Source organism: Apodemus sylvaticus, chromosome 7, assembly GCF_947179515.1.
Source record: "Apodemus sylvaticus chromosome 7, mApoSyl1.1, whole genome shotgun sequence".
In the NCBI taxonomy this organism is placed as follows: Eukaryota; Metazoa; Chordata; class Mammalia; order Rodentia; family Muridae; genus Apodemus; species Apodemus sylvaticus.
In genome coordinates this window covers 128,158,956-128,177,960 of record NC_067478.1, presented here as the reverse complement: position 1 = coordinate 128,177,960, position 19,005 = coordinate 128,158,956, and the positions used below count along the sequence as shown (strand labels likewise).

Here is a 19,005-nt window from a genome sequence, read left to right as displayed (position 1 = left end):
CAGGCCCCCACCGGTTGCTTTATGTTTGTTTTTATTTTTATCCTCCTCATATAATACATCCTGGTTAACAGATTCCCCTCCCTGCCTCCCCCCTCCAGTGTCTTCTCCCTCAGATCCACCCCTTATTTTTCTTCCCCTCAGAAAAAGCAGGACTCCCAGGAACATCAACCAAACTCCACATATCAAGCTACAATAAGGCCAGGCACTTGCCATCACATCAATGCTTGGCAGTAGAAGGAAAAGGGTCCCACAAGTAGGCAAAGGAGTCAGGGAAATTGCCACCCCTGCCCATTATTAGGATTCCCACAAGAACACCAAGTTACCTTCAGCCATAACATATATTCAAAGGACCCAGGTCAGACCTTCACAGTCTTCCTTGTTTCTACAGGTCACCCTGAGTCCCAGTCAGTAGATTCTGTGGGCTGTGTTCTCCTGACATGTCCCTGACCCCTCTGCTTTCTCATATCCTTCCTATCCCTCCTCAGCAGGGCTCCCGGAGCTCCACCTAATGTTTGTCTGTGGAACTCTGCATCTGCTTCCATCAGTTCCTGGATGAAGTCTCTCGGGTGCTAGGCTCTAGTTCCAGAACACTCTGCAGGCAGGACAAACTGTGAGTCAAAGTTTGTGGGTTGGTGCCCCAGTCCCTCCTTGAGGCCTTGCCTGGTTACAGAAGATTGCTGGTTCAGGCTCCATCACTAAGAGTCTTGCTAGGGTTACTCTTGGAATTTCCACTGCACTAGATTTCTTCTTCACCCCCAAAACGCCTCCCAAATCCAGTCTTTTCTCCCAGTATTTCTCTCTTCCCCACCACCTGATCCCTTTGTTCCCACCCCAACCTGCATCCAGTATGTCAACTGAGTCCATTCTTTTTCCCCCCTTCCCAGGGAGATTCTTGTGTTTCCCCTTAACCCAAAAACCCAGAGAAGCCATAACATTTTTGATGGGTGTATAAGTGTGGTGAGCTAGCCTTCCATGAGATCATTCTTCAGTTTTTATGATTCTAAGCTCAACCTTCTTGGGTTGTTCTGCAGATTAAAAATAATATGTAGTTAAGAATATCTCACATATAGGATCTTTATTCTAGGACTGCACCTTGCCTTAATGAATTGCATATGCCTGCTTGTTTTGCTCTATAAATATTCAGTAAATTTAATAAATGATAACATACTTAAAAATAAGCAGAACTCCATAGCGCCAAGTTAGTAATCTCCTTCTGGTGTGGTGGCCTAAAGCAGAATTTGTTTATCCACCAAAATCACTCCTAGGGAACACACCTTTCATGGTTAGTCAATCACAGTCAAAACCATAACTCTCTGATCAACAAGAACCATCAGCAGGATGTGCCACCACCACCAAGGAATGACTCAAACGAACATGAGGCATCTCAGAGTGAACTGACTCAGCACCTCAGGCACAGCTAGGAATCTGTCCTGCTAACATGCTCTATCAGTTAACAAGCCAGGAATAAAAGAAAAAGGCTCTTTCTGCCTGCATGAAGTACACATAAAAGCCAACACCTTGTGCAGGGTTATCCACACCATAGGGAAAGCAATCTGGGATGAAATTACACACTTGCTCACGTCTAGCTGATTTTTGTCTTAGTCTGTCACATTTTATAATTATCACACTAATTTGAAATTCTGTACTTCAGATAAGATTGCTTTTTCCCCTGGAAGAAAAATGTGTTTCAAACATTTTCACACCTTCTAACTTCTATCATAGCTCTGAGTGCCTCCAAAGAGACACAGAAGAGCATACACTACCAGCTTAACAGCACTCCTGAAAGCTCTAGAACAAAAAGATGCTAAAACATGCAAGAGGAGTAGACAGCAGCAAATAATCAAACTTGGGGCTGAAATCAAACAAGTAGAAACAAAACGAATTATACAATGAATCAACAAATCTGGGAACTGGTTCTTCGAGAAAATCAACAAGATAGATAAACCCCTAGCCAGGCTAACCAGAGGGCACAGAGATAGTATCCAAATTAACAAAATCAGAAAAGAAAATAGAGACTTAACAACAGAAACTGACAAAAAATCATCATATCCTACTACAAAAGCCTATATTCAACAAACCTGGAAAATCTGAATGAAATGGACAATTTTCTAGACAGACACAAATACCAAAGTTAAATCAGGATCAGATAAAACATCTAAACAGTCCCATAACCCCTAAAGAAATAGAAGCAGCCATTAAAAGTCTCCCAACCAAAAACAAAAACAAAAAAAACAAAAAATAAAAACAAACAAACAAACAAACAAACAAAAAAAAAAACCCAGGACCAAATGGGTTTCATGCAGAATTCTTTAGGCCTTCAGAGACCTAATACCAAGAAACGAAATGCCTTTAACATCTGTCTACTATAAGATAGTAAGCCTTGGGGATTTACGCCATGACAAGCAGTAGGCAGATAGGTTATATGAGCAGGACAATTTACCATACTTTATCTCTAGACAGAAGGGGGAGATTCTGATGGTCCTGTTCCTCAACTGGTTCTTGATTTGTCAGTAAAGAAATCAAGGGGACAATTGCTGAGCAGAAGGTACAGCCAGGACTTTCAGGTTCCAGGAGAAAAAGACAGATGCCAAGAAGGAGGGGTTTTTTGCCATGCTTTGGAGGTAGAACTCAGCAACTATGTGAGATCTCGAGGGGAGCTGGGGCCTGTGGTCACTACTATAGGCAGGCGGCCATAGATGCTTCACAGGGTCTAGATGGGACTAGCCACTAAAGTTTAGGGCAGGTTGAGAGACAGAAATAATAAATTGATAAGAGCACACTTTCCCAGGTAAGAGATATCAGCGCCAAACAATTGTGCCAAGAAGGAAAATCTAAAGGAAAAAATAAAAATGTATCTGGCTTCTAGGGCTGGAGAGACAGTTCTGTGGCTAAGAGCACTTTCTGGGTCCCCAGAGGATCTGCTCAAGTTCCTAACACCTACATGGCAGCTCACAACCACTGCTAATTCCAGCCCCAAAGGAATTGACTCCTGCTTCCAGCCTCTGAGAACACTTATACACACCTGGCATATACACACAGAAATGTGCATACATATGCATAAATAAAAATAAAACATTCCTTTTAAAAGAACCTAATTTTGGCTTAACTACGGGCTTTCTGTATTTGAAGAACACTCTGCTTGGTCAAGGGAGGAAATGAAAATGCTTTTCATTAGCAATATGTGAAAGGAAAAGACTGAAAATTTCATTGTAAACCTGAGTCTGGTTCATTTGTACTTTGGGAGAAAGAAAAAGAGTAAAAATTAAAAAACAAAGAGGAGGGCAGAGGTAGGAGGACAGAGGTAGTATTTTCATTTAATATGCAATTAGCTGATTTCCATTTGACAAGTCTTTACAGAGTATATGCTGATAGCGATCATTCTGAAGCAGAGAGTGGGTAAGCCCTGAGCATCTCACTTCTGTATATTTCCTCCTCTGTGTTGACTGCTCTCTCAGAGTACACAGCCCCCCCCCACCCCCGTAAGGTAATGCCTCTTTTTTTTTTTAATCAATATGCTTTCTCCTAGGGCCTATGATCTCTCCAGCCCCAGGTTTTTTTTTTTTTAATATTGTCTTCGTTTACATTGCCAATGGTAAAACCTTTCCTGATTTCCCCCCTCCCTAAAGACTCCCAACCCCTCCTCCCACTCCCTGCCTCCATGTATATGCCCCTCCACCTGACTCACTCCCACCTGCCCCCCTCCATTTCTCTTTGTTGGAGCATCTATTGAGCCTTTACCTCACCAAAGACCACTCCTCCCACTAATGCCCAACAAGGCACATTGTTGGCTGGAACCATATGTACCCCTTGGTTGATGATTTACTTCCTGGGAGTCCTGGGGCATCTCGGTGACTGAAATCATTGTTCCTCCCATGGGGCTGTAAACCCCTTCAACTCCTCCAGACCACCTTCCAGCTTCTCCATTGGGGGCCCCATGCTCAGTCCAATGGTTGGCTGCTAGCATCTGCCTCTTCTCCTTTTGGTATAAACTTCTTGTCATCCATAGTAATGTCCGGGTTTGGTGACTGTTATTTTTTTAAAGATTTATTTTATTTATTATATGTAGTTACACTATAGCTGTTTTCATACACACCAGAAGAGGGTGTCAGATGGTTGTGAGCCAATGTGTGGTTGCTGGAATTTGAACTCAGGACCCTCAAAAGAGCAGTCAGTGCTCTTGACCGCTGAGTCATCTCTCCAACCCTTGGTGACTGTTTATAGGATGAATCCTCAGGTAGGGCAGTCTCTGAGTGGCCTTTACTTCAGTCTCTGCTCCACACATTGTCTCCCTTATTGCTCCTGTGAGTATTTTGTTCCCTTTCTCAGAGGAACCAAAGCACCTTCACTTAAGTCCTCCTTCTTCTTGAGATTCCTATGCTGGGTGAATTGTAAATTGTTCATTTTGAGCTTTTGGGCTAACATCCACTTATTAGTGAGTGCATTCCATGTGGGCTCTTTTGTGACTGGGTTACCTCACTCAGGATGACACTTTCTAGTTCCATCCATTTACCTAAGAATTTCATGAATTCATTGTTTTTAATAGCTGAATAGTACTCCATTGTGTATATATACCACCGTTTCTGTATCCATTCCTCTGTTGAAGGACATCTGGGTTCTTTCCAGCTTCTGGCTATTATAAATAAGGCTGCTATGAACACAGTGGAACATGTGTCCTTATTACATGTAGGAACACTTTCTGGGTATAAGCCCAGGAGTGGTATAGCTGTGTCCTCAGGTAGCACTATGTCTAATTTTCTGAGGAATTGCCAAGCTGATTCCCAGAGTGGTTTTACCAGCTTGCAATCCCACCAACAGTGAAGAAGCATTCCTTTTTCCTACATCTTCTCCAGCATCTGCTGTCCCCTGAGTTTTTCATCTTAGCCATTCTGACTGGTATGAGGTAAAATCTCAGTGTTGTTTTGATTTGCATTTCCCTGATAACTAAAGATGCTGAACATTTCTTTAGGTGCTTTAGAGCCATTTGGCTTTCCTAAGTTGAGAATTCTCTGTTTAGCTCTGTACCCCACTTTTTAATAGGGTTATTTGACTCTGTAGACTAACTTCTTGAGTTCTTTGTATAAATTAGATACCAGCCCTCTATCGGATGTAGGGTTATAAAGATCTTTTCCCAATTTGTTGGTTGCCATTTTGTCCTATTGACAGTGTCTTTGCCTTATAGAAGCTTTGCAGTTTTATGAGGTCCCATTTGTCGATTCTTGTTCTTAAAGCATAAGCCATTGGTGTTCTGTTCAGGAACTTTTCCCCTGTGCCCATGTGTTCAAGATTCATCCCCCACTTTCTCCTCTATCTTACCCAATGACTCGAGAAATTGAGTTTCTGCCATCATAGCTTCCTAGACAGCAGTCCTCACAGTCACTTTGAAATCTCTTTCCTTAAACTATTCACTCCTTGCCTACCTGTATGTGAGCTTAAGGCATACTTTAAAAAGTTACACTGCTAAGGCAGGTGGATTTCTGAGTTCAAGACCAGCCTGGTCTACAGAGTGAGTTCCAGGACAGCCAGGACTATACAGAGAAACCCTGTCTCGAAAAAACAAAACAAAATAAAAAAAGTTACACTGCTTTCAAAATATATAAACATTTTTGCAAACATTAATTACCCAGCCAGTTCCTTTTCCTCTTTATAAACACAGAAGCCACATCCTTGAGATCAAGCATTCTTTCAAGTTTAGTAGGTTGAGGAATTCACCGATGTAAGTCATGCTCTCTTCGGCTTATGAATGCTCTTGCAGTCATTCAGATTAAAAATAGCTCCCACGAGAGTCATGCTTAGTGACCTAGACACCGACTCCCTATAAAAGAGTGGCCACTAAAGGGAAGATATGGAAGCCAGGTGCTAGAGAAGGATTCTTTTTGAAAATAAAGGCTGTCTGTATGGAGCCACTGGCCATCTTGGTGCTGCTGATCCTGCCGATCTGCTCAGCGTATCCTCTGCACGGGGCAGTGACACAAGGCTACCCAAGCATGGATCTTGCTCAGGTAATCAACATTGCGGGAATCCACTTAGGCCAATGTGGAGACACAACTGTACCCCTTGGCCCTCCAACAAGTGCAGTAAATTTAATTAGAAGTTGTGTTGGAATATATCTAAGTGTAAAAGGTAGAAACTTCATCTTTACCAAAAAGTAAAGAGGCAGTGAAGGAACCGCAGTTACTTGGGGGTAAATAACATTGACAGAAGCATACGAGGGGAGACTGGGAAATGGGTGAGATCCCTCCTGAGCTGGAACAATGCTACTTCAAATAGGAGGGGAGGGCCTGATAATATTTATCTCTTACAACTTCAAGCATGAAAGCATGCTATAATTTTTCATTTGTGAGAAAAGAAATTTATCTAACAACACTCAACATTGACAGTGTTGATAATGGAAATAGAAAGCTTAGATACGTCCGTTTAATGTGCTCATACACTTATGCCAACTTCCTTACGTTGGTAGCAAATTAAATTGCAATGAAATACTGAGATGAGGCATCTTAGCAGGAAAAAAAATCAAATGAAGAACTACAGCTACTTGTGTTTCATTCAACCAGGAATAATTAAAATAGATCTTGAGATTTGTGTGTTTACATTTCATAGCAACCTCTTTAAAACTGTGCCTGTTGCTCCATTAGCAATACCTAGAAAAATACTACAACTTTAGAAAAAATGAGAAACAAATTTTCAAAACAAAGGACAGTAGTCCTGTTGTCAACAAAATTCAAGAAATGCAGAAGTTCCTTGGACTGGAAATCACAGGGAAGCTGGACTCCAACACTATGGAGCTGATGCAGAAGCCCAGGTGTGGCGTCCCCGATGTTGGTGGCTTCAGTACCTTTCCAGGTTCGCCCAAATGGAGGAAAAACCACATCACCTACAGGTATCAGCTACAGAGTATTCACATAGCATTAATAATGTGTCGGAGGCATCATAGAAGCAACCGTTACCTCTTTGATTTCTCTCATCCAGGATTGTGAATTATACACTGGATTTGCCAAGAGAGAGTGTGGATTCTGCCATTGAGAAAGCTTTGAAGGTCTGGGAGGAGGTGACCCCTCTCACTTTCTCCAGGATCTCTGAGGGAGAGGCTGACATAATGATCTCCTTTGCAGTTGGAGGTAATGCAGTTGTATAGTCACTCAGCTGGTGTTGGGGTTGTTCAGGCTACTCAAACAAGATACCTCACCTTGGGAAATCTGTAAACAGCACAGAGATATCGCTCAGACTTCCTGAAGCTGAGACATACACAATAAAGGGGTGGGCAAACTCAGTCTGGTGTGTTCTTCGGCAGCACCTGTGTTACCACCTATGGCAAAAGCAGCCAAGAGGCCCCTCCAATTTCTTTCACCTGGGCACTAAGCATCCATAGAGATTCACACCCTGACCAACTTCTGAGGGCAATGGCTGCCTAGCATCCCCATCAGACTGCAGATTACATTTAGACATCTTGATTTCAAGAGAAATCAATAGTCAAACCACACAGCCCCTGTGCTGTCTTACTGAAAAGGGGTTAGAGGAAATTCTAATACTTATATTTCTGTACATTGCTTTCCATCAGAACATGGAGACTTTTACCCTTTTGATGGCCAGGGACAGAGTCTGGCTCATGCCTACCCACCTGGCCCTGGATTTTATGGAGATGTTCACTTTGATGATGATGAGAAATGGACACTTGGACCCTCAGGTAGGATGGGGTCAGATATGAGTTGTCCAAGAATAACTTGATTGTCTAGAGCAAATCTCAAATGGAATGTTCTGCACTTTCTGATTAGCTGTGTGGCAACCTTTGACTAATTACTATTACTAATGAACTGTGTAAGCTGAGTTTTTCTTTGCCCTCAAGTACAATATAGTGAGTGCCATTGGCCATTCTTTCCATAGTTCAGGCCCTTGCAGAGGGTTTGAGGGTAACCTGTTGACCACTGTTTGCCACTGTTCACAGCTGTTAACTGCTGTTGACCACTGCTTACCACTGTTCACAGCTGTTAACCGCTGTTCACCACTGCTTACCACTGTTCAGCACTGTTTACCAATCCCATAACAGAGGAGTAGTGTTTAATGAATGCCATTGACTAAGCTGAGACCCTGCGTGTTGACCTGGACTCTCAGAGAAGTAAACATTAACTAAAGTTAGTCTTTACTAACTGGGCAGGCCTGCAGCATGTGCCACGTGATATGTCATGATTTTTTTTTTAACATTTCTTCTCTTTAATTGCATGAACCTCTGTGTGATACCCAGCACCAGCAGAACTCTCGAGAATGAGGAGCAACTCTGAGTCTAGCTATGTTCATGGCAGGAACCAGTAATGGATGTTTCTGTTCATACGGCAGTGTGAGGTCTTCCTTTGGCATTAAGGGGTGTTTTTTTTTTTCTCCAAAATTTGTTTTCGGCAGTTTCATAAATGCATGTGGTATACTGTGAATTTACTTGTTCCATTAACTTCTCTTAGGAAGGTTTTTTATATCAATCAAATGTAGATTAGGTAATGAAATTCTCCACGGTTTTATTACTTCAGAGGTTGAAGAATATATAAACAGTTTGTGATTGATTTACACTGTGGTTAAAACCAGTTGGTTACTAAATCACAACAGTAGTTTCTGGTTTCTAGACAATAAAGATTGCTATTTCTTGGCATGTGGTTCATTTTGATTCAGCCAAAGAAATCTCTTTGCAAACAGGACTTAGCACTGTGGATACAGGAAGAGCTATCTCAACCAAGAGAACAACTAGAGTTAGTGAAACACTGTCTTACTGACTTCAAGTCAACTGTGACCATGTGACTAGCAGGCAGTATGCCAGCCAGTGAGCCCACAAAGAAGGAAAACACAGTGTGTGATCCAAGGATGCTCCGTGTGGTTGGCATGAGCAATATTTGTGGAATAGTAACTGTTACACTCTGAACATCTGTGGTTTCTCAAACAGGGATCAACTTATTCTTCGTTGCTGCTCACGAACTTGGCCACTCCCTGGGTCTCTTTCACTCAGATAACAAAGAATCTCTGATGTACCCAGTCTACAAGTTCTCCACAAGCCCAGCCCACTTCCGCCTTTCTCAAGATGATATAGAGGGCATTCAGTCCCTCTACGGTGAGCAAGAGGACAAAGAGCTTTAGAGTGGTTTTTGTTTGTCTGCTTGCTTTAGTCAGTGCTCTTTAAGAATGTGGTACAGTGAGTCTTCAGGAAAGCCTTGTTTTTATTACATTGTGTGTGTGTGTGTGTGTGTGTGTATGTGGTGTGATAGAGGAAGGGTATGGATGCCTGTGTAAGCATGCTATGGCACACATGTGAAGGTCAACCTGTGGGAGTGTGTTATGGCCTTTCACCACGTGTGTCTTACAAGGTGATGACATGCGACTTCCCAACTCATCGGGCCTGTAACAGGTTCCTTTACCGCCAGCTGAGCCTCCTCCCTCACCCTAGGATGAAATGTCTACACACTGCTTCATCTCAAAACACCATGAAGAAGTGTAGATACTGTGTAAATTGTTATACGCATCCCTGACCTGCTAACATTTGCCTCTCCTAAACTACTCCCTTCAGGAGCCCATCCATCCTCTGATGTCACAGTAGCTCCTGTGTCACCTGTCTCTCCAAGACCTGAGACCCCCGCCAAATGTGATCCTGCTTTGTCTTTTGATGCAGTCAGCACGCTGAGAGGGGAATTCCTATTCTTTAAAGACAGGTTAGACAAAATCATTTTCCTAGCTATTCTTTTGGTGTCCAATGCTCAGAAAGAAAAATAAACTTGAGATTATATATAATGGATACATATAATAAATACACTTTATAATACATTTCTGGCATGTTTTAAAATTATTTACCTCTGGTTTATAGTGTATTTTTAAAGATCCCCATAGCATTGTCCAGAATATTTTTTTTAGATTCCCAGCAGATGATTTTGGGCCAGTAGAATATAAGATCCATATAATCAGGGAAGCTTGTCTCTTATTTTTATTTTTTATTTTTATATACCATAACTCACAGAACTTCTAAAAGTATCGGCCATCTTTAGGACCAGACAAGTATCTTTATCCTTGCTAGAAAGTACTATTATTTCAATTAATTCATTTTAGAAAAATTGATACCATTTCATGCACAATACGCAAGTCATTCCAGAAGATACAAGAAAACTCTCATCCATTTGTGCTGCCCCGGAGCCCTGCCTGTGTATACCTCCTGACACCAGGCTTTTGTCCCATCTTCCAACGTGCTCACTTTCAAAAGATGCACGACATTTTAAAAATATTGAAATATACAATATTTTACATGCTTTTGAATGGAATCTTATTGAACCAGGGTGAAAGTTCCTGTCACCCCAGGCTGTTTATCTGTTGCCTGGAATCACATGTGGGACAATCCAGGGCACACCGCTGCAAACAGGTGAATCAGCACGGAGCAGAAGACCATGATCCTTCATGCCTAGTGCTTTTAAGAAGAAAGACTATCGTGACTTTTGTCTATTACAGGCACTTCTGGCGCAGATCCCACTGGAATCCCGAGCCTGAATTTAATTTGATATCAGCATTTTGGCCCTCTCTTCCTTCAGGCTTAGATGCTGCCTATGAGGCTCACAACAAGGACCGTGTCCTGATTTTTAAAGGTAAAAACTATTCAAATGTTTAATTTGCTGAAAGAAAGCTTGTTGCAATGCCTTTGCACTAGGAAGTCTCTTCATTGTATTAAATTTGAGATGTTTTATTAGAAGGAAAACAGATAGATAACCAGTGATTGTGAATGAGCATTTTAAACAAATTTGACCAAGGTGAATCTTATGAGGGAAGTCTTAGAAGTGTAAGCCAAGAGGTTTAAGAAATGACAACAGCTGGTTATGATAACCCATAGAGAATAAGTAAATTATATATATATATACAGAATAAATATATAAAATTAATTTAAAAAGACAGTGAATCTGTTCATCTCTTTGTTCATTTGCTATTTACCCATTCAGAATGTATTATTTTTGAGGCAAGATCTCACTCTGTAGCCCTGGCTGGCCCCAAACTCCCAGAAATCCACCTGTCTCTGACTCCCCAGTGCCAGGATTAAGGGTCTATGCCACCACACTCAGCCAGGAACTATTGTTTTAAATTCTGTAGTGACCTAAGCATAGAGTTACCAGTTATTAAAAATCAAGACTTTAGCTTTCATCTTCATCACAACAATTCACTATTCTCATTTCTAAAACAAATTAGCTTCACTTGAACAAATTTTCTTGTGTGTGGTTATTCAACAGGAAGTCAGTTCTGGGCAGTCCGAGGAAATGAGGTCCAAGCAGGTTACCCAAAGGGTATCTACACTCTTGGTTTTCCTCCCACTGTGAAGAAGATTGATGCAGCTGTTTTTGAAAAGGAGAACAAGAAGACTTACTTCTTTGTAGGGGACAAATACTGGAGGTGAGCTACATCGGGAAACTCTGCATAGAACACAATTACAAAAGTTAGTTTTCTCTTTTTTTAAAATTGTATTTATTGAATATCATCTTCATTTACATTTCCAATGGTAAAACCTTTCCCTATTTCCCAAAGACCCCCAGTCCCTCCTCCCACCCCCTGCTTCCACGTATATGTCCCTCCACTGGACCCACTCCTACCTTCCCCCACCCCCTCGATTTCCCTTTGTTCGGGCATCTATTGAGCCTTCACCTGGCCAAGGACCACTCCTCCTACTGATGCCCAACAAGGCATTCCTCTGCCACATTTTTGGTTGGAACCATGTATACCCATTGGTTGATGGTTTAGTCCCTGGGAGTCCTGGGACATCTGGGTTGCCAACAATACGGCATCTAATGTTTCCAAACCTCAAACCTTCTGATTAAGCAAAAGACGATATGGGGTTTCAACTTGACAAATGCAAAGGACTTTTCTGGTGTGTGTCACCGGCTTTGAGGACTGGTGGACTGGAGGGCCACAGGCACATTGCCTTCACATGCCACTGTCCCTCATCATGAGACTGCTATGCAACGCCGGGTGCAGCAGCCTGGAGGCTCTACCAGGTCCTTCCTAGTGTTTTTAGCCAAGTGTTGTAACTTATCTTTCATCTTCTGTTTATATAGAGTCTATGCATTATGGGGTCTCTGTGTCCAGGCCTAGAAATTTGACCTTAGGTACATGTATGGAATCCCTATAGACTTTAGCATGATGACCCTGTTTCAGGAGATCATTCGTTATTCTGTGAGAGATGCTTGCAAGTCCAGGAAGTTTGAATGTCACCATAACCCTCCCACACAAAAAGTATTTAGCATTGCACAATTTGAAAAGTTGCCAGAGGACCCCACCCAGGACTGTAAGCACTACATCACACCGCGTGTGATGGGACTTGCCACGGTGTGGATCTGAAGTTTTCTTTTCACTTGCTGTAGATTTGATGAGACAAGATATCTTATGGATAAAGGCTTCCCAAGGCTGATAAAGGACGACTTTCCAGGAATCGGGCCACAAGTCGATGCTGTGTTACACGAATTTGGTAAGATGTGCTTCATGTCTTCAATGGCAAGGGTATTTTGGGTATTTTATGGTATCACAGTTAAGTATATGCTGGGCTGTTTGAAGTATTCTTAGATTCCTATATAAAAGTGCTACAAAAATATTTGCTCACAAAATTTTTAAATTCTCTAAAACTTACCAAAGTACACATAAAATTGATTGACCAAAACTCAGTGAGGTTATTAATGTCAATAATGAAGTTAGAAATTGAAACGCTTTCAAATCATTTGCCTTGTGTCTTTTTTACTCAAATCCTGAAAATGTTAACCTTGTAACTGGTACAAATTTCATCTAAGGTTTTTTTGTTAAACAATTTTTAAGATTCTGTTCTATAACACTAAGACATTCTCAAAGTGAAGCCGTTGTCTTTGTGACCACTGTGTCATGATGAGATACAGCCAACTCTGGGACAGGTGTTCTACTGTCCCGGCTGGTGTCTGATGGCATTCTCCGCCAAGTCTTCTCGGCATTCTCCTCAAAGTTTTCTCGCCTTTTCCATCGACTGTGTCTGGGCTCCTGTTGCAGCCTGAAATGAGTCACATTCTTCACTAGGAAATAGATAATAGGTTCCTTTCACATGCTTAATCAATGAAATTTGATTGCTGGTATTGATTTATGGGTAAACAAAACATTCACTCACTCCCTCTGAGGGTATACCTGGGGGATCTGCTGGGATTCAGTTGTGATACTCAGGACACCACTGACATTGCTATTAAAGGAACTTTCTCACAACACACATGAAAAGGAAGTGAACCCTGGGTAAGCTTCATCCTTGTCTCTGTCCCTTGGGCCCGTTGCCTCCCACACTGTGATCTAAGAGCTACTTAGTTGAAGGGAGATTGGAAAGAAAGGAGGAAACTATTCAATATTAAAACCCCTTGGCTTCTGTTTAGAAATTGTATATTACGGTGTTTTAACACAGTCTTCAAAGGCAGAGAAATGACATAAAATCCTCACTCTGCCATTTATTAGGACTAATGCCTTAGAGAAATGTTTAAACTTTCCTAATTTTCAATTTGTCCTCATTCACTTTGGGCAAACATTTTGAGTAAGAAACATCATACAAATTATGCGGCTCAGTGTCAGGCAGCGTCACCTGGGACACACCCTCCTGCCTTGGCCCATGTCCGTTCTTAGTCATATCATAAACTTGACTGATTTAAGAAAGTGTCATCACCTGTCTCATCCGTATTTCCAGGGTTTTTTTATTTCTTCTGTGGATCGTCACAGTTCGAGTTTGACTCCAATGCCAGGATGGTGACACGTACACTGAAGAGCAACAGCTGGCTGTTGTGCTGATTATCGTGACAAGACATATACAACCCTGTAAAATGAGTCTCTCACCTAATTTATTATGTGTCGGAATGATTAATTGTTCCTGCATGTTCTGTGGTTCCAGATGAGGCCAGCAGCTATCTTTCTTAATGAGCCACAGAGCATCACCTGAGTACAGAAGTGAACTTTTCTCACTGCGGTAGATGAGAGGGTGCATCCCCATGGGTATTTTATTGTTTAATAAAGAGCTTTATTTTTGAACCATTCCTTGCTTCCTAGAGTAATTCTTGATCAGAACATTAATCACACTGTGAACTAAACATCTGAAAGGTGATCTGCTAGTAGGTGTAATGGAGTCATATACAGCATGAATAGGGCCGTGCGGTTGTCACATATCCTCTCCAATCCTCTGTACCAACAAAGTCTTTACTTTTTCTCATAGATATTGTGTTCATTATGAATCTAAAGAAGAATGAGATATATCATTACTTGTCCTGTAAGACTGGGGCAGGAGCCTTCTAGAATATTGAAGCCAGTAAACTGAAGATATTAGCTAGTCTACTTCATGACTTGACATGCAGCAAACAAAATTAATTTGGAGTTTTATCCACCTCTTCATTTCTTCATTGGTATTTCTGTCTGTCACAGAAATTGACTGGATTTCTCATAACTTCATTCCTTCATCAAAACTTCTCATTATTCTTCTGTACCCAGAGGTTTCTATGTCAGATGGTTTTGCTTGGGTGTTCTGGTTATATGGCAGCTTTATCACCACTAAGATATATTATATCCCATACCAAATACATTATTATTGATTCACATAAATACATGTTGCTGTCATAGACGCAGGGCACAGAAATGAGTTGAGAATACATTTAACCCAACCTCAGTGACTTTTGTTTGGGGCAGCTGGGCATAAATCAAGCAAACACAAATTATTGTATAACCACAAATGATAGTTGTTATTAAAGAACTGACATATTGGAGGATGAATAGCATTAAGAAGCATCTACTCTTTTAGTTTAGTTGCTAAAAAAGCTTTCTTTAGTACTACAATGGAAAATGCATCCAACCGTGGAAAGGTACTGACGAGCTGTTAAATAAAGAAACATGGAATTCAAAGAAGGTGAAATGGAGATTTGGTAGCATCAGCTCAGTCCATTGACATACAGTTACATGATTGATTGGAAAGAAAAGAGATGATGATACAGGGTGAATCCTGTCACGTGAAATGGCCAGAGGTCAGGACACACTTGAGTGCTCCGTGTAATATTAATAAACAACCCACACTATCTCTGGCTATTCTCTGACTGTGGAGTTCTCCCTGCCCCAATGGCTAAGCCCGTGTGGTATCCGCCAAACTTCTTGAGGTGGCTCCCTTGCCACAGAACCCTTTCCCATGCCCAGTCGTCTAACCCCTGCTGCTGCCAAACCCTCTCAACAATCTCAAATTTTCGAGGCTAGCTGTGGACACACTCTTGCAAACTCATGCTTCTCTGCGATTACCTTTCCCTGGAACTCAGTTGAATCACTTAGAAATGGAAATCACCAGAAAATCTTAGTTTAGAATCAACATATAACACAATTGCTGGGTGAGGGATCTATCATCCTAAATTCACCAACTATTCTATGTTAGAAATCTTCTGGTGGCAGATCTTGGTGGATTCCACCACCAGAACTATCAGTCCCCAGCCTATATCTTGTCAGCTGTCCAAAAGGAAGTCCTCTCCTCCTGATTTTCCTCTTCCTCTCTTGGACCTGGAAGGGCTGCCTCATCCTCACCCAATGATTGGATTCTTGTTGTTTTTATTATTTAATCAATTAGGGGGAAATTCTACTACATCTCACCTTTTCTGTCCAATAAAAAGAAAACTTTTCTCTCAAATATAAATAGAGCATAACTATTGCCATTTTGTAACTTCTAAAGTATAAGCTACATCTAACATCCAGTCCATCATTTTTTCAATTAAATAAAGCACTCTGTTATCTATTCTAACTTAAAAAGGCTTATAATTCCATATCTGTTTTGCTCTGGTTTAGCTTGTATACTATCTGAAAACCGTCCTCTCAAATATGTTCTCTCAATGCTAAACAGCCTGGGTTGGCCTAACCTTTAATGGCTGAGCCATCTCTCCAGGCCCCTGGGTTGGCTAGGAGACTATGGTTAGTCTTCAATCCCACCAGAATTCCAAAAGCAACATAAAATTTACCTAAGAGTATAGGAAACTTAACACAGCTTCAAGAACTGAGACAACTGTAGAGACAGCTGCCTACCTATATAGTCTCCTGTATCTAAACACGTTGGAGGATCAAAGTGACTATTTGGCCCATGATCATCTGACAGACCTTTGTACTGCAGAACTCTAAAGGATTGACTACCCTCTCTTGGCAAGGATGGAATCACTACGCAACAATAATCAGTCAACTCTTCCACATACTGTGTCCTTTTTCTGGACAGTAATATGTCTGTAGATGAATAGGCACTTTCTGCCCAGTGAATATCTTGCCACAATGTACAACCTCACCTGAAGATAGAAATGCTCAGTTTCTTCTTAGAATCTACAACTAGGGAGCTGTTAGGAGCATGTATACCTCAACAACAAATGATTAAATAACATCAAATGTCACATTCTGTGGATTTCAGACATTTTTGAAAACTATGTAAAATCTCTAACTCTCAGGCTAAGAATTTTAAATTTCCTGTGGATTCTTGCCTAAAACATTGGATCGCCACCTGTTGCATGGAATAATTAATTACTACACGCTACACTGTGGTACTGTACAGCCCTTGAATTTCAGTGACCCATCCTTCAAGGTGTGCCAAAATGTCCCACTGGAGTGTCTGCTCTGAGTACCCAAATGTTAAGACCTCCTCATTTTGACCTTGCCTGTCCCTATGGAGGGGAGTTCTTCATAAGGGTCTTAAGACTGTCTTTTAAAGCTCCTTCTGGTGTAACAAATAGTATTTACTCACATGTTGTGGACTAAAAAGTTTCATCCCTTCATCTAATAAGATGAGAGAGCAGTGAACCATTGCACATCTAAAGCTTTTTTTGAAAAACACAAAAAACAAAAACAACAACAACAAAAACCCAACATCTCTACAAATAGCTAATAAGTGCTTTTAACAAAAATGTTCAGAATTCTTAGCTGTCAGCTATCAGAAAAAATGTAAATGAATGTTGCCTAGTGATTCCATCACACCTGAGTCAGAATAGATCATCAAACAATCAGATGAGAACAAACGCTAGGCAGAATGTGGGGGAAGAAGTCAAAGCATAAACTTGTGAAGCTTACATGGAGATCTATACAGAGGTTCCTGTCTGGAACCATAATGGGACAAGCTAATATCCTAGCAGGTGATCATCCTGAAATGCCCGCTTCAAATTATTATATAATCTGCAACAGGTGCACCCCCATTCAGCAAGGCCGTGGGGGACTAATTTTAGGAAAGATTCCTGCTATTAATATGCTTTCCTGTTATTATCATATATATATAATCAATAAGTAATAGCACACCTCTTTGGAGCAGATTTCTGCAGATCCACAAAGATGTACTGTCTTATAGTGATACTATGTAGACAAATAGATTACTTAAGTTTTAATGATGATCCTATAAGAATTCCTAAAATTATATCTGTGGTTATTAAGCTCTTTTATAATAGGACTGCTACCAGGTCCTTTTCTGATAGTCAAAACTGCAATGGGAACTCTGCCAGTCTCCCAAGTGTCACAAGTTAATTGCTCTTAGATGGCAACCAGACATTCTCTTACTCAGAGCACATTCCAAGAGATTGTAAAATAATTAAACAACGGTCATAAAAAGGGAACTAGCATTTATTATTAGGTTCTAGGATGGAAGATAAAATATTGACTGGGTTTATCTATACAAAACTTCACTTATAACTTAGTTATGGTTTTAAACTTTCAATGAACTTGTGAAAGACATAGTGATAGATGTTTAGCTAGATAATTACACCTAATGAATATGCATGTAAACATTCTCTGTTGTAAACTTCTATTTTAATTTATGACTTGGTATTTTGTGTGAACTTGTGATGAACTTTGTAACATGTGATCATGTATTCTGAAAGATGTTTAAGTACTGAAGACAAAAGAGAAAGAGCACTACTTTTTCCTCTCTCCTTCTCTCTCTCTCTCTCTCTCTCTCTCTCTCTCTCTCTCTCTCTCTCTCTCCTCTCCCTCTCCCTCTCTCTCACTTTTTACCTTTCCCCACTTAGAAGAATTTTTCCCTTTCTCCACTTAGGATCTTTCTGCTTTTCCCTCTTAGAGAGTTTTCATAGAAAACTCTTTAAAACTTAGTAATAACTCATTAGCCACTTCTTTAAGTGTCCCATTTTTTCTCCCTGTGACTTCTGACCAGCAGGCTGAAAGTTAGAGCCCAGCAGTTCCTGCTGAGATAGAACAAAGACCACATTGCTTAATCCTCTGCTGTTAGGCTACAGGTGCTAATCACCTATGTCTTTCACCCTCAGAAAGCAAGAAAGTATCTAGGAGTTTTAGAAGTTATCATCAGCATTTCAGTACAGTTAGAAAGCACTGAGACCCTCAGACTTCAAAGCCATCATCACCAGAGTCCTACTCTGTGACTCCACCACTACCTTCTCCAGGTCAGGAGGCTTCTGGCCCTTAGCAGTTCCTCAAACAAACTGAAAACAGAATTCTATATGCCCCAGCTATAGCAATCCTGAGGTTCTATCTACCCTGAACCATATGACAGAGACACATACAGACCCATGTTTGCAGCTGCACTGTTCACAGTGACAAGGAAACAGTGTCTGCCTGGGTGGCCATCAACAGACAAATTAGAAAAGAAAATGAAGTGCAGTCTTTAAGAAATGGATACATGACATTTGTGGGGAAATAGATGTAACTGGAAATCATCATGTTAAATAAACCAGACTCAAAAAAAACAAAAACAAACAAACAAAAAAAACCAAATCCAGCATGGTCTCTCTTATATGAGAAATCTAGGTTAGAGAGACAGAGAGAGAAAGAGACAGAGACAGAGAAAGAGAGACAGACAGAGACAGACAGAGACAGACAGAGACAGAGAGAGATAGAGAGACTAAGACAGAGAGACAGAGAGACAGAGAGAGACAGAGAATGCTGTGTGTGTGTCTGTGGTGTGTGTGTATGTGTGTGTCTGTGCTGTGTGTGTGTGTGTGTGTGTGTGTGTGTATAAATCTGTGTTTATGTGTGGTGTATGTGGTATCTCTGTGTGTATAC

At 41.0% G+C, this 19,005-nt stretch overlaps 1 protein-coding gene across 1 annotated transcript; it reads left to right on the top strand.

Moving 5' to 3' along the window:
• Positions 1-5,894: 5,894 nt before the first annotated feature.
• On the top strand, positions 5,895-13,779 carry Mmp10 (matrix metallopeptidase 10). Its single transcript, XM_052189744.1, has 10 exons — positions 5,895-5,999; positions 6,633-6,877; positions 6,967-7,115; positions 7,556-7,681; positions 8,921-9,085; positions 9,539-9,680; positions 10,465-10,598; positions 11,232-11,391; positions 12,357-12,460; positions 13,679-13,779. Exons 1-10 carry the CDS (start codon positions 5,895-5,897, stop codon positions 13,777-13,779), a joined length of 1,431 nt encoding a protein of 476 aa, XP_052045704.1.
• Positions 13,780-19,005: the final 5,226 nt, after the last annotated feature.

Coding starts and splice junctions, on each gene's coding strand:
- Mmp10 (XM_052189744.1), top strand. CDS start 5,895: ATGGAGCCACTGGCCATCTTGGTGCTGCTGATCCTGCCGATCTGCTCA. Junction 9,086..9,538: donor GGGCATTCAGTCCCTCTACG/GTGAGCAAGAGG, acceptor TACTCCCTTCAG/GAGCCCATCCATCCTCTGAT. Junction 11,392..12,356: donor GTAGGGGACAAATACTGGAG/GTGAGCTACATC, acceptor CACTTGCTGTAG/ATTTGATGAGACAAGATATC.